This window comes from Choristoneura fumiferana, chromosome 3 (assembly GCF_025370935.1).
Source record: "Choristoneura fumiferana chromosome 3, NRCan_CFum_1, whole genome shotgun sequence".
Classification (NCBI taxonomy): Eukaryota; Metazoa; Arthropoda; class Insecta; order Lepidoptera; family Tortricidae; genus Choristoneura; species Choristoneura fumiferana.
Genome location: NC_133474.1, coordinates 11,405,961 through 11,426,170, shown reverse-complemented (window position 1 = coordinate 11,426,170; position 20,210 = coordinate 11,405,961). Strand labels below are relative to the sequence as shown.

The 20,210-nt window shown below is 36.2% G+C and overlaps 1 protein-coding gene across 1 annotated transcript in view; it reads right to left on the bottom strand.

Annotated features, from left to right (window-relative positions):
* LOC141426597 (protein big brother-like) overlaps nucleotides 1–15,238 on the bottom strand; it is a 24,365-nt gene extending 9,127 nt beyond the window's left edge. Inside the window, 3 exon segments of the mRNA XM_074085617.1 lie at nucleotides 4,654–4,805; nucleotides 12,181–12,360; nucleotides 14,905–15,238. Coding sequence (XP_073941718.1) covers nucleotides 4,654–4,805; nucleotides 12,181–12,360; nucleotides 14,905–15,078 — 506 coding nt within the window. The 5' untranslated portion in view covers nucleotides 15,079–15,238.
* Between the last annotated feature and the right edge of the window lie 4,972 nt (nucleotides 15,239–20,210).

Sequence of the window (20,210 nt, the reverse complement as noted above, 5' to 3'; positions counted from 1 at the left end):
GGAAGAACAAAAAAAAATAGTTTATATTGTAGCAATGTACTTAAATAGTTATTTTGGTAACCGTAGAAGTTTCTATGTACTATTATTGGCAGAATAGGTGGGTAATTATTGAGGTGTAAATAAATGTTACAGAATAAAACACACTTTTGATGTGGTCTGTTTATTTTGAACATAAGGATATGTACCGATAAGATGCTTTTATTAGAAGAGATCAATAAAGTTTATTTTTTGGTTAAAAAAGCAAAAATCCAATTTTAACGGTAACAAATGAGCATCGAGACCACGAAAAAGAACATTTTGTTTATTAAAAATCTTATAATTGTACTATTTGAATGAAAATCCGATCATAATGAGAAAACGGATAAGCATTATTTAATTAATCAGGTATCAACAGAAATAGACAATTGATATCTATATAAAAAAAAATTAAAAACTTGACCACGAAAATGACCGACTTCAAATTGTCATTTTGTAACCTTTTAAATACTTTCTAGAAATTACTTAATTAAAGTAAGATTAATAACTTCAACTCACAAACCAAAACAGCTTTCAATACTTTCCCCCCGTGCAGGTCTACGGTAGACCCGAACGAATTATGTTACAACGAAACAACACAACAAATGCTCCTCTAAATGACGAAGTTTTCTTTTAATATTTAGATATATACATTTCACACGTACATTCAGGGCAAAATAATTCTTGAACCTCTCGCCAGTTAACAAAATTGGCGACGCACTGGTCATAATTCCTATAACCACACCTGGAGCAAATGTTGTTGACGGTCAACCATTCTTCATTTAAATCAATTAAATCAATAACGGCATAAACGATTACACTGTAAAAAGCAGAAAATTCTATAAAAAGTGTTCTGTATTTTTTCTACTTGTAGGGAAAATCATCTTTTTCGTGGTCTTTAATCAGTTTCGTGGCCCATAGCACCACGAAAATGATGACCACGAAATTGAAAAGTTCTTACTTTCGCGGCTCTGCAGTAAATATCCTATAGGTTTGAAGCAAATGAAATCAATATTGAATAACTTAACTGCAAATGACACAGCACCAGTAAAACATTAATTTATTTACCCAATACTCACCAAGTCGCAACCGTAACGAAAATGACGCTCGATCTTTGACGAAAATCTAACTGAACCTTTATTACATTAATTATAGATAAATAATTATGGCTTGCGATAAACATTATACGTTATATTGACGCAGTCTTATTTTCAAAGTAGCTTATAGTTAAAAAGGATTTACAGGAGGTTTGACCTCTTTTTTTTTAAATATTACTTAATAAGTGTGGCTACGAAAGTGATGGTTTATTGGAACAACGGGAAATGTAGAAAAAAATAGTCTTATCAATGTCCTAATTTTTTTATGTTTGCATGCTTGGTAAATCATATTATGAACATTCAATCCATGTTTTAAACAGCAAGTTTTTCTATACCTTGTATTTTTTACAATACTACAAAGTAGTCAGGGATAATCCGAACCTGACCACGTAACTGACTTTTGTGCAGAAAATTTAAGTTATTGTGGAAAAAAAGATAAAATAGAATAAAATGTATTTACCACAAGTTTCAGTGATAATATCCTAAGCAACTTAAAAACAATAAACGATATATTTCTAATTTTATAACTGAAAATTTGAGTCTGAACACAATTGAACCTCTCGAAATAATAACCCAGGTATCCTATATAAATTAAATACTTCACAAAATTACTATTTCAAGCGGACGAAGTCGCGGGCAGAAGCTAGTAATTTAATATAAATAATAACGTCATGTCATGGTCCTCACTATTTTTTAAAGTTAAGTAGACAAATGCAGCCGCTTATAAAGAGTTGCATCGGTAGGTACACAACACATACAACATTTATAACTATAAAGGGTAACTGTTATAGGTGCTTGTGCACGATTTAAGAGAATAAAACTACACTTCTTAAAAATATCATTAAGATTTATTTACATTACTATCACAAAAATTGTATTTTTTAAGCTATGTAGGTATGTATACAATCCACTTAAAAATAAATAACATAATATAACACAAATTAAACAAGAACAGATATTTCATCTACATCATTATAAAATATATACCTCGTTGAGTTTCTTGCCGGATTCTTCTCAGCAGAGGTTTTTCCGAACCGGTGGTAGATTTTTTTTGACATTCATAAGTGCTTGTTATAGCCTAAATTGAATAAAGATATTTTGACTTTGACTTTGATTATAAGTAGCAAACATATATGTAGACCTACATACTCTGTATCTAGTTTAGTTATAGGTAATCTATAAGTAATGAATGTCACAAATAGCTACGAGTATAAAACCAAATGTATAGAAAGGATTACAAAATATATTTCTACAAAAATTGCTACCGATGTATACTTCGTTTTTTTTAGCATTAGAAAGAAGGTAAGCGATCTTGGCGTGTCTTTTTATTGAAAAACACTTTTGAAAAATAAGTCACAGCAAATAATAAGAATTAGCAAGGACATATGATAATTTACATGCTTTTGGTATCATAAGTAATATTCCCTATTACTGTTAAATACTTACTTACTGTTTTTAAAAAACGTTTTTCAATAATAAGACTCGTCAAGATTGTTTACCCTTTTTCTAATGCTAAAAAACGAAATATAGTAATTATAAATGTAGTACGCTAGTTATTCTGATAAAAACGTTCTGAAGGATTATTATTATTTAAGTATGTATAAGTATTAAATAGTTATTTGACGACGTTGATTTATTTTTCAGCATTGCTGATCTTTTATTTAGCGTAAGTTAGAAAGTACAATAAAATTAAATTAAGGTTTGAGATTATTTATAAAGTGAAGTTACCTAAGTATCATCTATTCAGGTAGATATTTGGTGAATTAATGGTAGATGAATATGATGGGCAAATGATTTTAGTTTGAATAACGAGATGCCTTAAGCTATCCTATTTAAGCGCTTCGCGTGGTTTTGTAGATAGGGTCAAGATACAGCATTCCAGGTTTAACGCAACCTACAGACTAACTTTTAGTAAATATTCGACATTAGATATGTGTAGTGTAATAACATAATGACTTCGTACATGGAACGAGTGTTGATTTGACATACAATAACGTATTATGGGTAGTTTGTAAAAAAGAACCGCTCTGCAACTACGTGTGAACAAAGTGGAAGTGTGTAAGGGCAGCGCGTTACTTAGAATTAGCATAGGTTTTGAGATAAATGCTTTCAATTACTTCACAGATACATGGAACGTGCCTTGTTGTTTAGGTAATACATAACAGTTTTTGTACGGAATAAGAGGCGTAAGTAATAAGCGCCTGCTGAAGTGAGCAGCGTACTTAAGTTTCAATACAGATAGTGGCGAGCGTCGGTTTCCAAAAAAGCAATCAGGCTTTGTCTATCCTAAGGGCTTATACCTTCCGCCGCCTAACTTTGCCTAAAAGTTCAGTGCTCCGACTAGTACAACAAAAAGTACAAAGGTATTATTCCAATAATTGAATCGGCACTATACCGTTAACCGATTCGAACACAATCCGGGAGTAACGTAAAGACGTCGCATAAAAAATGTATCTCAAAAATGCGTCAAAACTGAGTATTAAGTAATTAACTTTTAGGCAGATTTATATGGCACGTGGTATAGGTAAACTAAACTACATAGGTTATCTGGCCAATTGCGTTTTTTGATTTAAAAAGTACTACCTTACTGCATGCCCTGGAATTGTACACACCGCATGCCACTAAATATACAGCCTTAGCATAGTCACTGATTTAGTGCTCCATAACTCGTTGAACCCTGTGTGCGACTGTGTCTTGTCTTCATATGACCAGGGTGGAAGACGTACGAAGAGAGTAGCTTAGTTGCTGTTTTTTTGGGTCGAAGACTATCCTTGCTTTCATTAACTTGATTTTAGTTTTCAAAATTTGTATGAGATGCTTTATTTATAGGAGATGACAGCTAGTTTTCGGGTTGAGATGATCACTTGTCTTGTTGACGTAGTTTATGAGATAAGAGCTCCCTGTGACTTCATGTGCACGGGGTGCGAGGGTGGGGGTGCGGGTGGGCGGGGTGCCCGGGTGCTGCGGCGCTCGCTGGTGGCAGCGCTGCGCGTGCGCGTGGGAGTGCGCGCGCAGCTCGTCGCCGTGCTCGCGGTATGCACGCTGCTTGTCCTCGAAGTCACGTAGCCGCTGATTGTACCTGTACCAAATAAATATATATCATCCCACTAATATTGCAAATGCGAAAGATTTGCGAAAGATTGACACCTAATCTGTTACCTAATCACGTCTAAACCGCTGAACCGATTCAGATAAAATTCGGTATACAGATAGTTTGAGTCCAGGGGAAGTTGGGGAACATGGGATAGTTTTTATTCCGGAAAATTGCGTGGTTCCCGCAGGATAGGGATAAACGAATACGACGCTGACGGAGTCGCGGGCAACTACTAGTAGACCATAAAGATACTACATGGATATATAGTTATTTGTTACGGGATGTAGACCGTGACCGTGAGTACCTTTTATGGGCTTCCTATATTTCGACGCAGTTGTCGCAGTTACATGCATCAGCTCACTGGTAGACTAAAGAAACGGGATGACTTAATGATGTGTCGAAATATCGGGATACTTGCACATTAGGCAATTATTATTTTGTATTTACCTTTCGATCTGATCACGCAGGGCTGCGTCTTCAATGCCTGCTCTTTCCTCGTCCAGCTCCAGACACCCAGCGCCGTCCAGGCGTTCCAGGTCGATCCAGCCGCGCCACCGCACGCACACGCCGTTCATTATGAACCTGGACACTATGTGGGCCTGTCAACAAAAAACATAAATTATTAGGCCGCCTGCTTAAAAAAGGGACGCAAAAAATGACGCTGTTGGTGGCTCTTCTAAGGAAGGAAACGCTTGCCAGTCACATGTCGCGTCCAAATTAATTTTTCTCAAAAATGTCCGTAAAAGTTGACATTATTCTTTACAATCAGAAGCTGAAGATAGTTGGTCCGAAAAATTAAAAAGATAGCAGTCATCACAACACTTTTTTTTAAAGTTATGGTTGGCACAAGTTATACCAACTAATGTAATATTAACTCCGGACTTTTTCTATTGGGTCAATAGCTTGATGTTTTCGATACACCTTGCAGTTTTTTTTGGGCCGGAAAGCATAAGATATTGATCCAATTAAAATTTAAATTGGGTATTCTATTTCAGAGAGAAAAGCTTTATATTCTAAGCAAATTAGTTAAACGGACTTTCCGTTTTACTCTTCTCAGAGCAATTGCTAAGAAATAATTATATTATATCTTAGACGAAATTAACCATGGCTAAGAGTACCCAAGTCACCAAGCTTAAGCTAAGTCATACAACACTTGCTAAACTATGGTTGCTTAACCTACTAGTAACTTAACCTACTACAATCCGATGATCCGATAATTCGTAACTTTTGGCCGGTTGATGGATTTGATCCAAAAAGTAAATTGGGTACCAAGGTAAGTATGTAAGAAATTAGCTAAGCAAATTTTCATTTTCGTTAGAAAGTAAGAAATCATATTCTTTAGAAACCTAGTGTGGTAGTACCACATTTCACTTTTGTATTACATATTAGTGCTCAAGATATTAACCGTTTAGCTTTAGCTAATAGGTACTTTCGTGTTGTGACGTTAGCCTAGGCGGGGAGTTTCCAGTTTTATTACTTCAGTATGTTACATTATCATTTCGCAATACGCGAGCATCACCTGGGCACGGCAACAGAAGGCAAGCGAGGAGGCCCAAACTCCCGATCGCGTGCGGACTTTGTTCCGGCATCCGCCTCAAACAAACCTTTAATTTAAAAAGTTTTGTGGCAACACTCGTCAAGGATGCAATTACTATAATTATGCCTATTCAAGTATTTTAAACTTTGAGGCATACTTATTTGAAGACGCATGTGTCTCGCTCGCCGTATGGTACCTATTGTACTAGTGGCTCTTTGAGCTATAGGTAGACTTTGCAAGTCTATTTTTTATGTTTTCAACCGCCAAACTTGAAACCAAAATATAAAATAATGAACCGATTTTAATAAAACATGTCTAAGAACCATCGCTAAAAACCCTGCTTTCAAATAAAATAAACCGTATTCAAATCGGTTTACCCGTTTAAGAGCGACGGTGCCGCAGACAGACACACAGTCATACAGACACACAAAGCCGTCAAACTTATAACACCCCAATTTCACACATCCAAGTACTGATTCTGGCCGACGTTGCTGACTTCAGGTTTTTAACGATTTCAAAAGGGCAATTTTACGGTTCCATCCATCATACCTATTTTTTTTACAAAAACTGACTCACATGTGTGTATCAAACCCGGTCAAAAATTTTCACAAGAATCCATTGAGAACACACAACGGGACATACTTAGGTACGATAGATTTTTTTTCCAAGCTTAAACGGAGACCTTTTGCTCGCATCCTCGGGTTGGAAAATCATTTCCCCAAAAACCAGTCGCATATAAAAAGTTTTGCAACACATAGGTAGAGTTCGAGATTAAGTATGTTACTATTTGAAATGCTGCTTGGCTCGCTTTCATGCATTTACTATGTTCGTTATGTTCCCTGACAATTTGACAAGGAGAATTATTCATAGCGTTAGCCTAGCCTCCCAAATTAAATTACGCGTGAGGAGGGTAGAATGGGCACGGCAGCCATGATGGAAGGCGGGCGGCGCGCGCCGCTACCGCGCTCTCCATTGGCAACTGACGCTTTTCCGCTATCGATTTTGAAGGGAAACGTTTTCCTTGCGCTGCGTGGAACGTTCTAGGAGGCAAACCAGCAATGACCGACATGTTTGATGAATAAGTACTTCACGACTCTCTAGTACTGGCAAAATTGGCTTACCGAAAAAAAAAACATAACATTACAAATTAACTACCTACATTACATGAGTATTAGTAGATCTATGAATAGATAGGTAATTAAATCTGCCAAGATCTGCAATTCGTTGGAATGGAATGATACCAACTAATCGCAGATCTCGGCAGATTTAATTGATACCTACAGGTCTTCTAGTCTCAATACCTAAATACGATTGTATTCCGGTATTTTTGAACACCTAAATTGCTATGTTATTTATGATGACAACTATCGGCGAACACCATAGCTACCTAGTACCTACCTAAAAATTTATAAAAATATTTACTGTAATGTAATATAAACCTTTTACTTTTACCCTACGTCAGACTTTTAATATAGCCTTAAATGCCAAATATTTACGTCTACATGTACACGTAGATACTATTACCAAACAGGCAAAAATTATCAGACATAGTGACTTGAATTTCGAGTAGGTAATGGACGTCAGTGCCTTTTTTTATCCTACTCGTGCTCAGTGACAGAACTTACAAGTCTAATGCCCATTAATAATGTTACATAATACGGGCTCAAGCACGCATTGAAGCGCGTAGTTAAATGAACCGAATGTAAATAAATATACGTTAGTTGAGTTCATACAGAAGCGCAGCGGGTGCTCGAAGGGGCTAAATTCAATAAGTTCGGCACCATGTGTTCCAGTAGGTAGTTCAACAACAAAAACTTATACATGTATTATTGGCTACATATACTAGCACATGTACAGAAAGCTCGTGTTAGGTATTATTAATTTGATATGAACAACTTAAATAAGAAAGATATCGTCATAGACTAACGTCCACTTGTTGGCTTTTTAATCTAGGTTTAAGTGGTCTTAAGTCCTGTCAAATCCATACAAGAACTGTCAGTTTAAGCCTTAAATCGACATTTAAAATGGCCTACAAGACGTTCTTAAAGATAGGCATAGACTGCAAACTAGTAGAAAATTATTTATTTTTTTGTAGTCAAATGTAAGTGTATCACACTGCTCGTATTATGGTATTATGGAGGATGACCCAAAAACTACAGGTCAGATTCTGATCAAATTTAAATGGTATCACGTGAGAAGCACCAGCTATCAAAAACATATGTATCTAGACTCGAGTCATCAAAATCGGTTCACATAGAAAAAAGTTGTCTCAAATTGAGAACGTTCTCCTTTTTTAAAGTTAAAAAATAACCCCCTTATTCATAAAACTTAACAAGCCTATGTTAACTAACAAATGCTTTGTCCCTTTCTAACAAATACAAATGTCGAAGTGACAGATAAGGACAAACGAATTTTAGCGGCATTTTAACTAAAATAGGTTTGATTGTCGTTTATGAATAAGGGGGTAAGTGTTTAGTGAAAAGCTCAATTTGTTATACAGTGTGTTACCGACAGCCAGGATTTTTTTTAAGGGAAGTTAAAGTAACTTATTTCTGTAACTTAACCATGACATTGATTTGTTACCTACGAGACAGGCTGCGCCTAGTGTAGAACCCACTGTGAGCCAAAATTGCAAAACTGGTTGATCTTTTAGTTTCATAGCACTAATGTTGTTCTAAAGTTACACCATGTAGGTATAATGCAATGTAAACTGTTATTGTAACTATGAGATAATAAATTATTATTATTATTATTTAATTAATAAACTAAAAATCAGACTGTTAACTTTCTAACAAAATTATAATTACCAGCAATATACAGCAAAGTAGGTAAATTGACAAGTATAGGTAGAGTCATTCACGATGACGCGTGCCGTGGTTCTTACTACAATGTCATTAATGTCTAATTTTGACAAAATCACGCGTCCTCGTGGATGACACTAGGTATAATAATCAAAGTATATTCTGTCGGCTGTCATCACTTAGCTACTTGTCAATTTACTTACAAAGTCTGAATTTTAGTTTATTAATTAAATAATAAACAAGTAAATACCATGGGACACTTGACACCAATTGACCTAGTCCCAAACTAAGCAAAGCTTGTACTATGGATACAAGGCAACGGATAAATATACTTATATAGATAAATACATACTTAAATACATATTAAACATCCAAGACCCGAGAACAAACATTCGTATTATTCATAGAAATATCTGCCCCGGACAAGAATCGAACCCGAGACCTCAAGCTTCGTAGTCAGGTTCTCTAACCACGTAGCCATCCGGTCTTATTTTATTAAATTAGTGTCATGGTTAAGTAACACCTCCCTTAAAAAAAGCCTAGGTGCCTGTAACACACTGTATTTTGTTATCTATTTTTTATGGAATAGAGGGCAAACGGATCGCCTGATGGTAAGCGATGCGAAGCGAATGGTGAGCTATAAACAGCGTATAAATATGTGCTAATTTATTGTGGTCTTTCATAGACCATGATAAGAGGTACTATTTTATCCGAATATTCCATGACATATAATGTAACTAATGATTTACTTGTTAACTATAATAAAAACGGACTGAGTAGTTTAGAAACATAATTTATGTTCACAATTCCTAGAACTCCGACGGGGACATAAAGTGTTTATGTGTATTGCTAAGAATTTCGCAGAAACGTGCTTACGTGCACAAATTATTCAAGCTTCCTAAAGTTTTCTACCGATGTATGTATATTGACAGAAAAAAACCCAAAAGCACGTACACAAAAAAACCCAAAAGCACGAACACGAAAAAAAACAATCCAAGCACAATCTCTTGTATTACGATATGTCGCAACAGTCCTCATTATTCAAAATACGAGGAAAAGTACTCAGGATAATTCGTTAAAACGTATGCGTTAACATGTTTCCTACCACAGTCGGGGACTGACCGACCGTTGGAAGTTACGTGGGTATACGAGTAGGTACTTACGTACGAATAGATCACAGTTGAAGGACGGAAGAAAAGCCCCCGGGTGCCCTGGGGTCAAAGCAAAATGACGCCCATAGTGTAGCTAATAGAGACTCCGGCTGGGCTTTCTTTGCCCAACTATAGGCACTTCAATCCGGAGCGTGACCAATACGTTATCTGTGGTGTTACGGCTTTATATTTCTTTCATTAGAGGTTTGAAAGGAATTTATGTCTTAATTTCGGTTTTGAAAATGTGTGCCGGAAGAGACGGCCGGCGGCCGGTGACGAATGATGCCATTAGCGCCCGCTCCGGGATGATTCACTATAAAGTATGCTTCTACTTGATTACTTTAATCAAGAATACAACTTGAAAACCGGCCAAGTGGGAGTCTGGCCACGCGCAGTGTAGGGTCCCGTACTAATGCGTCAAGTGTTTAATGTTCCGATTTGATCGAGCTTTTTAACACTAGCAGTCTCTCAGCTTACACTGAAGGACGGATAGACTGACAGGCGAAACTATAAGGTTACCTAACTTTTACAAAAGTAAAGGGGTACCAGATTAATAATAGGTAATAGAGGGCTATTTTCGCTCGAAAAACGAGTGAGCAGTGACTGTAATAGTATCTTCTACAGTTGCCAGCCTCTTGCAAAGGGTGGAGGATCTAAGCTTCTGAAAAATTCACTGTATATAACAACGGAAAAAGACGGGTAAGAAAGTAGATACATACAAGTTTTAAATGTCAACGCTCGCTCAGTGAGAGGATTTTTATTTCATTTGTCATCAAGAGTCAATAAATATTAGGTAAGTAGGTATCTACTCAGCTTCAAGGATAATATTTTTCCTTTTCCTGGTCAAGTACGTACTGTATCACTAGTTATTTATTTTATAAATGATTATAAAATATTAATATGCATAATAACCTCATACTTATAATATAAGCATATTAAATTGTAGCAGTAGAAATATTAGAGAACGGCAAACCTCTAGAATTTAATGGTTTACTTTCTGCTGTCGAGTCTATATTGTATAAGTATTTCGATCCAATTTATGAAAAGTGTAAACAAAGACGCCATTTATCCGACTACAGACATTCAATAATGTGAAAACCTTGAACCTATAGAAAAATATTTAATCTGTTCAGTAAATGCACAATAAATAGTAATGCCGTGAAGCAACAGTGCTTGCATTGTTGTGATTCGGCTGGAGAGTAAGACAGCCGGTGAAATTACTAGCACGCGAGGTATCCCATCTTAGGCCTCTAGGTTGGCAACGCGTCTGCAATACCCCTGGTGTTCCAGATGTTTATGGGCGGTGGTGATCTCTTACCATCAGGATCACTTGCTCGTTTGTCTTCCAGTCGTATCAAAAACGATTAATTTATTAATTGAATAGATCAAAGTATTTTTGTCTATATGATTATTCAATTATAAAAGCAGTATCTATTTTTAAATTTTAAGGAAAGTAAATAAAAATCGCTTATTCATCCGCGCATTAATCGATTTTAAAAATGTCAAATTTCCACCATCTCTACGCTAGTCTATGCTACTACAGATTATACACATGTTTCAATCAAGAAATAGGTAACGTTAGATTTTGGCGAAGATTTTTAATATGAAAAATAAATATTGAAATCAAGTGAATTTTGATGAAAAAAGTGATTAGACATCAAGTTAAAGAGACGAATTATACATAAATGTGTTATTGATTCGATCCAGTGAGTGTTTATACAAGATTTTTTAATGAAATCGGTTTGTTTACACTTTTAATAAATTGGATAGGCATAATGTACCTATGACAACTTGATTTTTATTTTTTTACCAAGTGCTTACCTTTGGTAAATAATTGACTCTATGACCGTTAAATATTTAGGAAGCGTGTTTATTTTTCACGTATTCCTCTACAGTGCTGTTAAAATTTAATTGGGTAGGTACCTATCTCATTATTGATTAATACTTAGGTACGCTAAAACAGGGCTGTCCCCACTAGTTAAGAGGTATTAGTTGAATAGATTGGAGGGCTGCCAAAACAAATAAAATAATGTTTTATTTGAAAATTCCACCATAAACTTACTTAACAACGTAATATCCGCAAAATGCTTCGTCATTTGTCTATCCTAACCTAACCTAAACCACAAAGCTATCCCCGGACCGATGCAATCCAGATCCAAACGTACCATAAATAAGTACTTGCCGCATTGCCCCGCTGAATCGCTAAAGATATATGCTGCTTAAATAATGTTGAAGGAATATTTTCATGTACATTACAGACGGTCCTAAAGGTCGATAAAAATATATCGCAGGGTGGACATAGATATAAACCGCGGGCCGTGTTTTCGTCGTCTCTGTGTTAAAATATCGTGTCATGATCATCAGCCGTAGAATGTCCACTGCCATATACCTCCAGTTGCTTCGTTTGGAAGCGGCCTGCATCCACTGTGAAGCTGCGGCTTCGACTGTTCCATGTGTCAAATAAATTCCAAAAGCTATGTCTCACCTTGCCATTCTCCTTCTGGAAGTCACATCCGCGGTTGTTGTAGGGCGAGTGGTCAAACACAAGTTGTAAGTTGGTGCCGGTGGCGGTGAAGGCAATTTCAGTATGACCCTCTCGGCAGCCGCTCGTGAAACGCATCTGCCGCTCCTCTGGCGGCCGGTCGCGGTAACCCGTGTAACGAACCTAGGATAAATTGATAAAATTAAATTAAAATCGTTTTTAAAGTCAGTTTTAACGTAGCGCATAGTGCGTACGTTATAGATGGTAGCCATGGGTTCGAAACATGGCTCAGCAGGTTGATTGCGGGTTCGAATCGAAGCTGAGCGCACACCTCTGAGTTTCTAGGCATTGAAGAGTAAAATTTAGTAGGTTTTCAGAAAAAAGACATATAAGTAGGTATATGTATGTAAACCCCTTCTATATATAATTAAAGAAAGAAATACAATTGATAACAGTTAAGATACCTATGTACATGAGCAAAGACGAATTTATTTATCCCTTTAAGTGTGTGTGTGTGTGTGTTTATATAAATAAATATCATGGGACACTTGACACCAATTGACCTAGTCCCAAACTAAGCAAAGCTTGTACTATGGTACTATAGGCAACGGATAAACATACTTATATAGATAAATACATACTTAACTTAAATACATATTAAATATCCAAGACCCGAGAAGAAATATTCGTATTATTCATACAAAAATCTGCCCCGGCCGGAAATCGAACCCGGGACCTCAAGCTTCGTAGTCAAGTTTCGTAGAGTACCTATGTATGTATGTAAACTCTTTATTGTATAAAATAAGTAAACCAACACAACTGACAAACAATGACATTATGTACAAAGGCGAACTTATCCTTTTAAAGGATCTCTACCAGTCAACCTTTGAGTGGATGAGAAGTTAGCGAATACATCGGAGGATATAGCCTGTATCCACGATGCGCCAATTTATCGTCGATTGTCGATACCTATGACGCTTAAGTTTGCAAACATAGCCAAACAACATACACACTTTTTAATATTACAACTAATATTGAAATGCGGAACCCTTAAGTTTCGCCATGTCTGGCTCTACATCCTCCATGGCTGTCAGATGTGGGCGCAGCCCTGGCTAGTTTCACTGTAATACTCGTAGGTATATCTGGGAAGTTTCCCAGCTAGTTAGCTGTGGCCGCGACTTTGTCTGTGAAGAATTTGATTATCACTATCCCGCGAGAACTCTACAATTTCCGGAATAAAAAGTATCCTACGAGTATATGTTAACCCAGGTTAATAATGTATTCCTTTAATTCTAATCCGTCACGCCGTTATTGCGTGTTTAAATTACAAACATCTTCACAATTTTTCTCATTGGGATTTACAAATAATCAAGTTTTTTTTTGACGGAACACCTCTTGCGAAAAGGTTATAAATACCTACCTATTCTGCCCTCTTGAGGCAAAAGGCAGAATCTCAAAAAAAAACACTGAAGTTAGGTATTTATTTTTTGAGATACTGCCTGTTGCCTTATTATGTAGCAATAATTATTTCTAGATGTATCTAGTAGATATTATCTAGATAAGTAAGATGCTGTGATCAAATCTGATTTACAATTTATAAACAATTTGTTAATTATTAACAAATTAGATATTGATTGTATTTTAATAGTTCGCTTGTCGTGTGTAAATTTTTGGGGGTTCGTAGACGAAATCGCGAATCTGTAAATAAAAATGTGTCGCTAAGCGCGAAACTTGAAAACGGCTGGTCTCCAACCTGGCTAATTTTTATTAAAATTCTTGGGTCAAGTCCGAAGACACTTCTAATGAACAGAAAAAGCTAGTTATTGTATATATATTGCTAAAAAGCTAGTTATTCAAAAAAATTAAGTCAAAATTGTTAAACGTACGTAAGAGTAGATAGGTCACAATATTTTTGGATTGTTTTCATTATAAGTTTCATAACTATTGTAATGCGAAAAATGTCCTTTGATTGTGATCGCGAGTGTCAGAAACGTTAGGCAAAAGGGCCCCAGGAAAAAAACACTTAACGTTTGCTGTTGTTCACGATTCAATGGTTCGCTGACTGTACATCTACGTAGTAGCATGATTGTTTTAAATGAATAATGTTCTAAAACTGTGTTTAATTTAATAAAATCTATTGTTTTCCTGTATAACAAGTACTTTGGTACTTATTTGTATAGGTAGACTTGCGAGTATATCCAGCGGAATAGTTAATGTATTGTATAGTAAACTCTTTTATTGTACATAAAACACATGAAATTAACAGATAACAATGTATACATAAGCGAACTTATCCCTTAAAGGGATCTCTTCCAGTTAACATTTAAACGATAATGTTAATGTTGATTTATTTCAATAATTTTGTTATGGTGCGTCATCTGATGAGTGGTGTAGCCATCATAGGGCCACGCAAAATGTATCTTGCCCACGCCTTATTTAGGTCCTGCGCCGCCACTCATTCTAGCTACACGGCTTAAGACAGGGGTAGACAATCTCACCAGTTTCAGTATTTAATTAAATATTTACATAAATACCTACCTACAGTCAACAAATTTGACACGATGTTTTTTGTCTATAAGTTATAGAATGACGTATATAACATCGCAATGACAAGGTTCCGTGGTGGTCTAGAAATCAAATTGTCTAACTGTCCTACTTAAGCTTGAAAATCACAAAAGCTATTGCTATGCTATTTAACGGTATTAAAACACCTAAGTGTGAGCTTACCTCGCTTTCTCTGCTCAGTCTTTTGAAGAGATCATCAGATTCGAACTTAGCCTTCTGGTCGGGAACCACTCGAGGCATCTTGAAGATGAACCTCGGTTTCGGCTGTTCGTACAGTCCAATGGAATCGAAGGGCAGCATGCCAGCCAAGCCAGATGGGTCACCCATGGCGTGCATAACACAATATTACAGGGCCACACAGTCTACCATCACTTTCCGACAAGCACTGACTCAACACTGTTGATGATTCAAGTTTTACTACGAAACTTGTACGTGTTTCTGACACCGTGGCGGGCAATCGACTGGGGAACAGACGGACGTACAGTCGCGCGCGCATTGCTCAGGCTCGGATTCCACCGAGGCGGAGTCTCCGCTAGGAGGGGAGACAGGGGCCCAATGAGCAACCCGAACGGCGCCGCCCGACGCCTTCCACGCGCTTTCGGGAGCTTTCAAGCGAAAAGAGGGTTTCCCCCTCGTTTCAAAATAAATACTGTAAACGAAACACATGAATGTATAATGATGGTATTATCCTCTCTGGACGTTTCGAGTGTTTTATGTATTTGTATCAGAGCTTTTGTTCCATTGTGACGAGATGAATGTTATGTACGAGTATTGTAAAAGGGGAGCTGGATCCCAGGATCCGATAAAACGTATGAAATGTGATACTGTCGCTCGCCAAGCATGGCAGTTGCGTTTATTCAATGCCTAATTGAAGGTATAATTACTGTACCTATTGCATAAAGGGCTCATATATTGATAAATACGTTTTTGACGTTTATATAACTACCCACTGTTAGACATCGATCCAGCTGTATGTTAGCAGGAAATAGTTAAGCGGGTAGTGTCGTATTTTTATAACTTAACCTAACGTAATTAAGGTAATCCCAAGGATAAGGTAAGAATACGCACTTTTAATTAATCTAAGTTTTCAAATAATACCTACATCTTACGAGTACTCCTATAACGCCTTCAATATTCAGTAGCAAAAGAAGTAGTAAAACCCAGCATTAAGTGATTGTTTATCTGTGAAACAAATTATACTTAAATTTTCATTATTAGGTATTTTATTTACTTTGATTGAAATACTTACTATTCCAGATTAATACCACCAATTTACCTGGACGTGGGATCGTGTATAGGTACCAAAGGTCTGATTGATGGAGCTCAAATACTTACTAACATATATTTTTTATATTTTTCAGTATAGTTACTTTTAAGTTATATAATAGAATAGGCGAAAGTTTACCGCTCCTCCCTTTAAATTACCACCGTTATTCTAACCGTTTTCTTTGGAGATAGAGCGGCAAAAAAAAAACTCAACCTCAACAACACTTAGATATATAGATGTAGGTAGGTAGGGTCATTTTACGTGAGCTAAGAAAAGAGAAAAAACTTTAAACACTAGCTTAGAGAGAAGCTTTTGGAAAATCCTTACCTATATAAATGTTTTTTTGTCCGGAATCAACAACTTGATTTCTTCAATTCAATTTATATACCTACCACTTTTATTGTTATTTTATTTTTATTTATTTCACATTTTGTTTATGTTTTTTTCCAAATTTTGTTAGTTAAACTGAAAAAGATGCCTATGGCTCAAACAATGACCTTAGAATTGATGTGTGCAAAGAAGTAAAGTAGAGACGCATTTTTTGGATCTTAACTTGACTCTATACGTAATTCAGTCTTATCTTTTAAGTTTGAAATCCAAACAGTTTTATGAATCAGATAAAGTCTCTAAACATTTAGACAGAAGCCGTACGTTTGGATAATCACAGGGCCCGACGCGTCGTCCATCTTCGTTCACAAAAGGGGCTCTTAAACGTATCAAGTGTTGCTAAAGTATCATGAAAGATCAAGATAACTTTTACTTAAAGTGTTGGTATTGTTGTTACATTTTATACATATGGAAGCTATTAAACGTTTAACGTTAGCAAAGAAAAGAAGGGTGCTTTACAGTGACTGATTTGAATAGATTATGAGAACAATGTCTAACATTTAGAAGGAGAGCGCTTCCGGAAACTGAATCGCGTATGTACATCGGAACCTTTTCACAATGATTTCTTTAGTGAACGCTGTGAATCTCATTCGGATCTAAGACGTGTCAAAGTGATTTGTCAAAATACTTTTATCACTGAAAAGTTTTCAAAGTACCTAAGCGTTTACTAGCTATAGGCCTGGAAATGAGAATTAAATAAAAAAAATATGGCAAAAAGAGTTCATGGTCTTAGCAGCTTAGCTTCATCTTACTCTATTTGTTACCCTAAACTCCTAAACCAACATTCTTTGATAATGCCGAAATTCGTAGAGCATTCTTACTTAATATACAAGGTGTGAATTGAATAGGGAACTGAAAACCTCAAACACTCAAAAAATATTTTCTCATTTTAAGTCAGTTGATTGCATTTATTTTTGAATACCTACCATAATTATTTCAAAAGATATTCGATGTGTTTATCGAAGTCAGTAATTCTACCTAATTGCCAACTCTACGCTTAAAATTTATATAAATATTTATTTACCATTATTTTTTCCGTTGTTTTCTTAGCGTCTTTCTTTTGCAGAGCTGTGAAGTATTAAGACACAAAATAATGTATTGTATTATACCACTATCATATACCTATTATTATTATTATTTTTGTATACAATTTGACGATCCTTTTGTGAATTTCTTATAATTACCTGACATGTGTTTATAATGTATTTTTTCATTAGGTAATAAATAAATCTAATCTAATTTCATTTTTTCCATTTTTTCTTCGCAATGTGATAAAATCAGTGTGTGTATCACGGGCATTCTTACACCTCTTAATGCGCAATGTACATACTATTTTATTTCAGAGTGGCTCTGACGTTGTCGGTTTTCTTATAACATATTAGAGCTAACCATAGTTGTCAATTTTACTCTTACTCGAGAGGTAATTAAATGTTAAATACCGAATGACACTGAAATAATTGAGCACTGACAGAATTTTGCACATTTCAAATTATCATATTTTTCGAGTAGGCACGCACGTGTTTCTAGCTCATGCTATTTGATCTTGTGATCCGTGCGCAAGCGGTGGCGACGGTCGCCACGCGCCACCTCCCTAGACAGGGTCGCTAAGTGCTACAATTGCTTCAAAATCATGCACAACTAAATAGAACTAAAATATATTTAATAGCGATGTATAATTAGACTTTTAACAACGTAACTCCTTCAGCCCAAAGTATGCCTGCCAAACGTGGAAGTTTAACAAAAAAACAAAAGACAAAATAAATTCATGCCAATGCGGAATAGAGCGCAGCATGTTAAACATTAAAAAACCGGCCAAGAGCATGTCGGATACGCCCAAAATAAAGTTCCGTAGCCATTACGGAAAAATGAAGTAATATTTTTCTAAGGGTTTCGTATTTTATACGGAATCTTCCAAGTTTAGGTATATTTTATACCTTAGGCTGCTATTTAAGAGTAAAACTACTAATATTTCTCAAGCAAACTTAGCCGTTATAGTTTTCCTTGAAAGTTTGATATACTTACTACCATCCTGATTTTTTTCAAATTTTTCCACTCACCGGTTTATATTTTAGAGGACGGACGGACGCGGACGATTTTTTGGGGGGGACGCTCGATTTTAATGAAAAGTTGCACTTTAAAGTTGAATATTTCGCAAAAGATCATTGAATCGAAAAATCGTTTTAGCAACCCCCTAATGGTTTTAAAAGACCTATCCAACGATATCCCACACTATAGGGTTGGATGAAAAAAAAACACCCCCACTTTACGTCTATGGGAGGTAAAGTAAAAAAAAATTTTTAAAAATTTTTAGTTGTACTATTTTGTCGGCATAGTTTACTTATATATTCGTGCAAAATTACAGCTTTCTAGAATTGATAGTCCCTGAGCAAAGCCGCGGACGGACAGACAGACAGACATGGTGAAACTATAAGGGTTCCGTTTTTGCCATTTTGGCTCCGGAACCCTAAAAAATAGATAAAATTAGACGCACTAAAATAAGAAAAATCACAAAGGCAATAGACGGATTAACACACGCGCAATCACTAAAATGGAAGTGGCCGGACATATAGCGCGCCTACAAGACCAGAGATGGACCAAAAGGGTGACCCACATGGTTAGGCCCTCAAGGCAAAAGGAAGAGAGGTAGACCTTTAGCTAGATGGGAAGATGAGCTCAAAAATACAGTTGGCCCCCGACTGGATTAAAATAGCTCAATCTAGAGAAGACTGGCTATCTTTGGAGGAGGCCTTTACCTGCAGAGGGGTTCAAAGTCAAAGTTTAGCTCGACATGTTTCGGGCTAATCCGTAGCCCTTCGTCTTCGGAGCAACGCGACTCAGCGGCTGCTGCAACACGCGCACTGCACGCCGCCGCTCTGCTCGCGCGACTACCCGACGAAACTGACACCGGCACACAACTACCCGCGTTTTCATCATCATTTTCACGCGTGTGCGCATGTTGCAGCAGCCGCTGAGTCGCGTTGCTCCGAAGACGAAGGGCTACGGATTAGCCCGAAACATGTCGAGCTAAACTCGATTTAAGATGTGAGTTATCCGGGTCAATATATTTAATATGAGTGAGTCTCACGGTAGTTTCATGTTCAAAATATACTAACGTAGACTTTAAAGACTTTAAGAGAAGGTATAATTTCTGTCAATTTACTGCAAAGAAATAAAAGGCTTTTGTTTCTTTTTTATTTATTTATTTATAACTCCGTCAGCATCTCACGGAAGCTATAGCAGTATCTAGTCCTAGAGATTGTTCGCTATATACTCGTGTTCATTTTGATTTCCGTTAACTTTAAGGGGCCAATCTACAGGTCAAATGAAGTTAATTTCTCTAAGACACTAGTGGCCTAACTCTTACTGTTTAAAAGTAAATCAGGAGTTAATATAATTAATAATAAGTAGAAGTAAAAAGCGTAAAGGTCCTTAATTTATGACGTTTTTTCAAAGTCCGTTTTTAATTCACACACATACGAGTATGTATTTATTTAGCAAAAGAAAGTTAAACACGTGGATTTTTTGATATCTCTCTTACGGTCTATGTGTAACGGCAATGTCACTTATCAAGTTTGTTTATTTTACAATTAAACTACTAACAATGACTGCGAAGTTATTATATGCATAAAAAAAGACTTTATTTCTTGAAAAAAAATTTTTTTTTTCAATTTGACAAAAAAGTTAATTATCAGGTAGTTCATAGCAATGAACTGAGCCGTTTACCTAATTTAACGGAAATAAAAAAAAACACGGTGTATACGAGTAGGTATGTACATCAAACTATTAGTACTACTATTAGTACCTACTGTAGCAC